Raw genomic sequence first — 8689 nt, forward strand, 5'->3', positions numbered from 1 at the left:
GGAGTTTGAGACGAAGGAAATTTTAAAGCCTAATGTGACAGACAATTCAGCAAAGATGGTTCGGTCTGTGGGTGTGGAGACCCAGAGTACTTAGATCAAGGAATGTAAAAAAAAATTATCCCACTTAACAACTAATGAAGGAGGGCAAATATTAGAGGTTTTAAGAAAATATATACAAGTTTTCGAACCTCCTGGGAAGGAGGGTTGCCGCTTGGGAGTGTACCATCGAATTCGAACCACAGAAGAAGGACCAGCTGTGAAACGACCCTATCCTGTACCGTTTCATCAGCGACCAGTGGTGGCAGAGCACATTCAGGACATACTACAAAAGGATATCATACTGTGAGTCTATGTCTTCTGACTTATAACACCAATTAATAGATATTTTTCATTTCCAACTTTCGATTCATAGCCAAGCATTCATTAATTAGAACTTGAAAATTTGCAATATATAGAAAAATAATTCATGTCATGTATTATTTATTAGTAAATGATAATGCAAAACTCTAAACTATCCTATAGGCATTGTTCTGTAATAGTAAATAATGCCAGCATTCCATGTGGCCGAGTTAAAAAAAGACACTCGCTAGTGATCTGTGGCCAAAAGTAGAGGATAAAGAGCTATATTTTCTCTAAGAAAGCAGCATTTTTTCTTCATTCTAATTTGGAAAAAAACCATGAGTGAGTGGAGACATTTCCGAAGTGCCCTCCGGCAGCCAAGGAGAGGGATGTAGAGAAGAAAAAAGAAGCATGAGTAAATCACCTTCCTTCTATATATGATTCACACTATCACCATCCATCATTGTCATAAATCTGTGCATATCAACAGTTTTCATAATTTTTTTTTAAAATTAATTTAATTTTTTATTTATTTTATTTAATTAACATATCTTAACCATAAATGTTTGTTTTGGCCACCCTCATGCTCTTTAGTTACAATAAATTTAGTATTTAACATTTAATATTCTCTCTTGTTCAAGCAACCTATAGATTATAAATAAATTCTCTTTCTGTTACTTCATGCCTTTTTTTATTGCAATTAATTTCAATAAAATCTATTAACAATATCCAACCAGCCAATCAAAATTTAAGTAATGCCTGGCCTGGCCTACGGTTGAAGCAGCACTTCAAACAGGTATTATAGCCAATTAATCAAATAAAGTTGGAATTAAGGTTCCTGGGGTGGATAGCTCAAAAATTGACTAATTCAATTGATTCAAAAGAAATGGGCTAAGAAGTTAGTGAATTCAAGTGCCCTAAGATCAAATTCAAAAGTTCCTTAATCAACAATACAAATACTCTGGACCAAAGACAGTGACATATTGTCTGAATTACATACTCCAAGGATTAGGGGGTGGTTAGGGTCAGCAGACAGGACTTGGAGCTATCTTTCTTTTCCTAAAACAGAAGATCCATGGATCAAACTTCCAGGCAATCATTTTAACACCCTACAAAACCACATTACAGGGTTATGGATCATCTACAGCAGTTCCAGTCAACCACAGCTCAACAACTCCAACAGTTTCAAGTTGCAATACTAGAAGATAACAAGAAATGATTGGAAATAATGCTTGGAACATTATTACAAGACTTTATACTTAAAAAAAAAAGATAAAGAATCTCTATTGGAATTATTTTCTATTAAATATATTGTAAAGAAATGAACATTAATTTTTTATTGCATTACTTCCATTTGAGCATGCAATTCATAAAAGAATTGGTTCAGTACATGAAAAATTATTACTAACAAACTTTAAAAAATAATGGGCTGGTTTCGACATGTATTCATAGCAATTATGATTTGGCCAAAAGTAATTGTAAATAAAACATCACTTCCTAGTAATCCATGCTGTTTTATTTACTTTTACTCATTATTTCAAACCCGACTACATAGGAAATCCAACAGCATTAAAATCTCATTTAAAAGTTCACAATTGATTACCTGTTTAACATTTTGGCCAAGCATCTGACCTAATCTTTCAGCACATTCTTCAAAAGAAGGGCGTAGCATTGGTTTTTCTTTCCAACATTCCAGCATTAAATTATACCTATAAAAGAGAAATAATGGTAAGAAGTATATTTAAACATTTTAGTCAGTATCTAATCAAGGTAAATGTTTACCTCAGCTCCCCCAAAATGGCGGAAATCAATTTTTTGTGAGTGTACTGTCAGTTCCGAACCGAGCCGTCTATGGACGACTTTGGGTAGGTTACAAAATTAACCACCTTTCAAGAGGGAACATTTCTGTCCCTGCACACTTACTCCTTTTCCCCTTATAAATATTTTATAATAAATGCGTTTACTTACTTCTAACTTATATTTATTATACGTTAGAAGAACTAAATTTTAATACTTAAACTCTGTAACCTGAAAATAGATGGGAAGCATTTATTTTATATGGTATTTTTTCAAATAAGAATAAGATAATTGTTTAATAGTTAATCTGACTAGAATAATAAGGTTCTCTTGAGCTGTAAATTAAAAAGAATAAGATATTAATTTAATAGTTATTCTGAATATAATAATAAGGTTCTCTTGAGCTGTAATTTAATATGAATAAGAAAATTGTTTAATAGTTAATCTGAATTTAATAATAAGGTTAGTGATACTTTTTTTACAACTTACTTTACAAAATCGTGAGATACATTTTTTTTATCTTTCATTTATATATCATATATATATATATATATATGCCAATACAAAATTGACAATCAGCGGACTGCCTGGCATCTTCTCCTCATATATATTATATAGGGTCAACAATCTTCTCATAATTTTACATTTTATATTGGTTAAAGAGAGAATATGTATTAGGTTTAAAGGATAAAATTGTATTTAGATATGTGGATAAATAACAGGGGAAATATGAATAAAAAAAAAGGATGAAAAAATAATAAAAATGTAGAAACAAATAAAGTATTTGTTACAATCATATTGAATCTACAGCCAACAATAAACACCTCGATATTGTTTTCTACAATATAATTTATACAAAAAGTAATTAATACAGTGGAAAAGTTAATAAAGGTATTATTTCGGTAAAAATGAAAACAATAAGAAAAATAGTTTTAGTTCCTTACAAATACATCATTTAATAATTTAAGATAAGTATATGAAGTTTCTCTCAATCAACATATCAGCACAATATTTCACTAATATAACATCTTTTTTTAAAAGAATCAAAAACACTAGTTTGATTCTAGAATCTATGATTTAAATAAACAGGTTACAGAGCTGTAGTTCTTATGCTCCAATTTCTTGTAAAAGTTTCTCCTTAACTATTCTCAATTAGGTTTATTACCAGGAGAACCTACTTTTACAGATTAAAACCAATCAGTATTAATTAGTGCTTTTAATTGAAAAAAAGTTTAATACCAATTTATAACTTTCACTATACCATAACATTTATTTTGTTTCACCATCGGTACTCTTGGAAACTACCCCTAAATTGATCCATCCAATAATATTGCCTTTTATACCTAATTCATTTAATACAGTGCAGAACAATAGCAGTTTAACAGTAACAGTTTAAGATACCTTCACGAATTTCTCAATCTACATGTTAAGCGTGAGAGTGGTGGACACAAATTAAAATGTTTTACTGTTCTTACTGTTTTATAAGTTAAGGTTAAATAACATAAAACGTTCTTACTGTAGTGAGAACATAACAAGTACACACACGACGCTTAACCTCCTTCCACTTGCGGTTGCATAGTAGGGATGGGATATCGATATCGATATTATCGAAATATCGATATTTTGTCTCCGATATCCGATATTTTGATATCGATATCCAGTAACCGATAATATCGGAATATCGATATCTTCCTTCGATAGTATCGGAATATCGGTTTCTAAAAAAAAAAAAAGTAGAAGGTAAATGTATAACTAACGAAATATTCGTGGCAAAATATACTATGGCGAAGATGTTCCGATATTATTTAATAAAAATAATAATAGTATTTCGATATTTAATATTGATAATGTCATATCCATTTCGATATTTGAGATTTTTATAATTTTATATTTCTAACATTAGCAACGATATTCCGATATTATTTTATCAAAAGATCGATATATTGTTCCAATAATATAAAATCCATTCGATCTTTGATAATGTTATTAATATCTATATCGATAATTGAAACAGTATTCTAATATTTCTTTATTGAAATATCGATATTTTGTTTAACAGTACTAAAAAATTTAAAGGGAAATATTGATATTTGGATTCATAATTTAATGTCCATTTCGACTTATTTAATAATATCGATTTGGAAGATTATCAAGGTAACAAGGTATTTCAATATTTCATTTTGAAAATTTCATACTCCTTACGGTATTTAACATTGTTGATAATATCGATATCGATAATTCGATTTTTTAAAATAGAAATATCGATATTTGGTTTAAAAATATTAAGCAAATTTTATCTTAAAAATAGTTTTTCGATATTTTAAATTGATAAATTCATGTTCCTTTCACACTGTTATCGATATCGATATCGAAGATTAGAAACGATATTTCGATATTTATAGAAATATCGATATTTTATGAAAGATAACTATAAAATTTATGAAAAGCTAAAGTAATGAATTTCGATATTTTATTTTGATAAATTCATATTTCTTTCGATATTTGATATTGTTACTAATATCGATATAGAAGATTAGAAAAACTATTCCGATAATTTCTCATCGAAATATCGATATTTGGCTTAAAAGTTTAAGAAAATTTTATATAAAGCCTTAAAATAGTTTTTCGATATTTTAAATTGATAAATTTAAATCGATAATTCGATATTTTGTAATAGAAATATTGATTTTTGGTTAAAATTAAGGAAATTTTATAGAAATCATAAAAATAGTTTTTCGATATTTTAAATTGATAAATTCATGTTCCTTTCGATATTTTACATAGTAATCAACATCGATATTGAAGATTAGAAACGACATTTCGATATTTTATTTTATTAAAATATCGATATTTTATTAAAGAAAACTATAACATTTTATTAAAACCTAAAAAAAGGTATTCCGATTTATTATTTTGATGATTTCATATTCATTTCGGTATTTAACATTGTTGATAATATCGATTTAGATGATTAGGAACGATTTTTCTATATTTATTTTATAGAAATATCAATATTTTATGAAAGAAAACTATAACATTTAATGAAAAGCAGTAATAAGGTAATTCGATATTTTATTTTGATAATTTCATATTCCTTTCGATATTCGACATTCTTACTAATATCTATATAGAAGATTAGAAAAACTACTCCGATATTTTTTTATCGAAATATCGATATTTAGTTTAAAAAGATTAAGAAAATTTTATAAAAAGCTTAAAAATAGTTTTTCGATATTTTAAATTGATAAATTCATGTTCCTTTCGACATATGACATTTTATTATTATCGGTATAAAATATTAGAAACAATATTTCGATATTTTATTTTATAGAAATATCGATATTTTATTAAAGAAAACTATAACATTTTATTAAAAGCTAAAAAAAGGTATTCCGATATATTATTTTGATGATTTCATATTTATTTCGGTATTTAACATTGTTGATAATATCGATTAGATGATTAGGAACGATTTTTCTATAATTCATTTTATAGAAATATCAATATTTTATGAAAGAAAACTATAACATTTAATGAAAAGCTGTAATAATATTTGATAAATTCATGTTCTCTTTCGATATTTTACATGGTCATTAATATCGATATCGAAGATTAGAAACGACATTTCGATATTTTATTTTATAGAAATATGGATATTTTATTTTTTATAACTATAACATTTATGAAAAGCTAAAAAAAGGTATTTCGATATATTATTTTGATGATTTCATATTCATTTCGATATTTCACATTGTTGATAATATCGATTTAGATGATTAGCAACGATTTTTTGAATTTTTTTTTTTTTTTACAGTAATATCGATATTTCGTTTAAAATGATGAAGAAAATTTTATAAACAGCAGAAAAATAGTTTTTCGATATTTTAAATTGATTATAACATATTCCTTTCGATATTTGACATTGTTGTAAATATCGATACATAAATCTTCTCACAATTACTAGAGCTAACTATCCAGAGATTAACATTCATGAGGAAATGAGCTACATTAGTGATTCCCAAACGGTTTTCCTACTGCCTCTTTTCTAGGAAAAATATGACTTAGCGTCACCTGGAATTTAAATTTTTTTAAATTGTAATTGCATTTTATTAGAAATATTTATGTTTTATTGTTTATACCTTTTTCGTAAAATACAGCAGAGAAAGGTGTACATTAGCAACGTTGAACTTTGAAATTATGAAACTATTTAATGAATAAAAATATTAAATAGAAAACGAAAATTCTCTCAAATTAATATACTACTGAATTCAAAAACTGTCACAAACTGATTTCATGACAGATTTTAGAGTTAACTTTCAACATGAAACTCAGTTAGAAAGTCTATGTTTACAGATTAGTAAAAAAAGCACTACTAACTGTAAACGGATTAACGATTGCCTTAAGACAGGCGTGGGGACTAAAAGCGGAAGTTCTGAGGATTACATATAAAGGTGCAATAGTTCCGAAACTTGTTTATGCTCTACAATGGATGCGACATCGACAACAAAACATCGATGTTTTAAAATATTGATATTCAATATTAAAGTATTGATATTCAAAACATTCCCTAAAATTCATCGATGTTTTCGAACATCCATTTCAGTAACATAATTTAAAAACTTTTTGAATTTGGTTCAATGGAGTTTAATATAAAAAAAATAATAAGAACAGATTACAATAAAAATCTTTTATATTCAAATTAAATATACAAAAGAAAATTAGTTACATATTTACACTAATTTGAATTCATGATGCAAAACCACTACTTAGAGACAGCTGAACATGCTTATTTTTCTTTATTGTAAACAGTAATTATGGCAGCATATAGTAATTAAATGTCCCAACACATTATTCACAGTTTGTAAAAACAGAAGTTTATTAACTTTTTCCCTCTTAAGTCAACTTCTTTTTTCACTTACTATCCCACCAGTTTAGGAAAAACCTCTTTCTGATGGGACGCATAGCTCCATTAGTGACAAATACTTCAGTGCAACTTTAACCATAGAATTCTTATAATTATTATTATGAGAGAAAAATGCCAATGGATTGCTCGTTCTTTTGGAAAAATATTTCCAAACGGTACTTTTAGGAGACATCTTAATTATTGAGAAATAATCAAGTACACAGAAACTTAAGTAGTCACTCTCGTGTAAACTGTTTTTCAACCCTCATGAAAAACTTGACCCCCAACCATGGTTAGAATAGGTTGTTGATAACTAGCCAAACATCACCTTCGACGTGGATTGCCTTAAAAAAAAAAAAAAAAAAGAAAAAAAAAACCTCATGGAAGGTTATGGAATGATAACAAAATTTGTTCAAGAAGGGCTCTGATTGGTACATTGGTACATCTTTGTCCCACTGTTGGCGTGAATGTAGGAAGTACTTCCTTCTCCCACCACATTGTCGATAGGAATCCGTTAATTTTTTTTTTTATTGTTACTCACTTGAAAAATTGAGCCATACGTGTTAATAAATCATAAGCTTCAATAAATCAATTTTCAGAACATCGTTGGATGCAATATTAACTTCGATGTTTTCAAAACATGTCAATGTCGCATCCTATGCTGTACCCACCTGGGATTAGGACAGTACAAAGATAATGAACCTCAGAAAACTTCAAAGACTAAATGACATAAAAATCAGTAGAGCCTTCCATACAATATTTCTTGTATGGAAGGCTCTGTTATGTTGCCTGCGTTCTATCGGGAATGCAACTAATTCATACCATCAAAGAACTGATAACACTTAATTACAATTAAAAAGCAGTTGTCTTCCAGATTCCGGTGAAGAAACATCGTCGGTGCCTGTGCCTTTGAACTTTGGAAACAATAGTGCGTTTGTGTAACTTCTAACAGTGGTTTCCGAGTTTGTGTTTATGGCCCGTGGAGTTGTTTGGTGATCAAAAACAGATAAGGGGCATATCTAATTTACTTTCTTATTAAAACTCATTGTTTTGTTTTTTTGGTTACATTGGAAGCTATAACGATGGCTAAATCTCCACCAGCTAAACGTAAAAAAGCAAAATTTAAAAGTACAGACATAAGAAATAATGAAACTAAACCCAAAAACTATAACAGGTTTTATGTTATTAAAAGAACAGAAACTGATGAAATTGGAAATGTTTTAGATTTCAGTAGGATTTCGCCTTTTTTTATTTATAAAAACTTAAATAATCTGATTGGTGAAGTCAAACAATGTAAAAAATTAAGAGATGGAACACTCTTGGTAGAAATATTGTCTGATAAACAATCCGATAAAATCTTAAAATGTGAAAATCTTTTAAATAATTTTTCGATTAAGGTTGAACCACAGGCTAGGCTAAACATGAGTAGGGGCGTTATTTGGTGTCCGGAGCTCAATTTTTGTTCTATCGAAGAAATTAAAGATGAATTGAAAATGCAGAATGTTGTTGATGTAAAAAGAATGACATTTTATAAAAATAACGAAAAACATGAAAGTAATAATTATCTCTTAACTTTCAATATCCCAGCTTTACCCAATGAAATTAAAATAGGATATCACAATGTTAATGTTAGAATGTTTATCAGTAACC

The 8689-nt window shown here is 28.1% G+C and overlaps 1 protein-coding gene across 2 annotated transcripts in view; it reads right to left on the reverse strand.

Annotated features, from left to right (window-relative positions):
* Positions 1–8689, reverse strand: part of LOC106688748 (vascular endothelial growth factor receptor 1) — a 199842-nt gene that overhangs the window by 40536 nt on the left and 150617 nt on the right. For both annotated transcript variants that reach the window (XM_067050193.1, XM_067050194.1), the window contains exon 17: positions 1943–2048. In XM_067050193.1, the coding sequence (XP_066906294.1) occupies positions 1943–2048 (106 nt within the window). The remainder of the gene's footprint in view (positions 1–1942; positions 2049–8689) is intronic.

Source organism: Halyomorpha halys, unplaced genomic scaffold (genome assembly GCF_000696795.3).
Source record: "Halyomorpha halys isolate HHAL.00 unplaced genomic scaffold, Hhal_1.1 Scaffold1191.1, whole genome shotgun sequence".
NCBI lineage: Eukaryota > Metazoa > Arthropoda > Insecta > Hemiptera > Pentatomidae > Halyomorpha > Halyomorpha halys.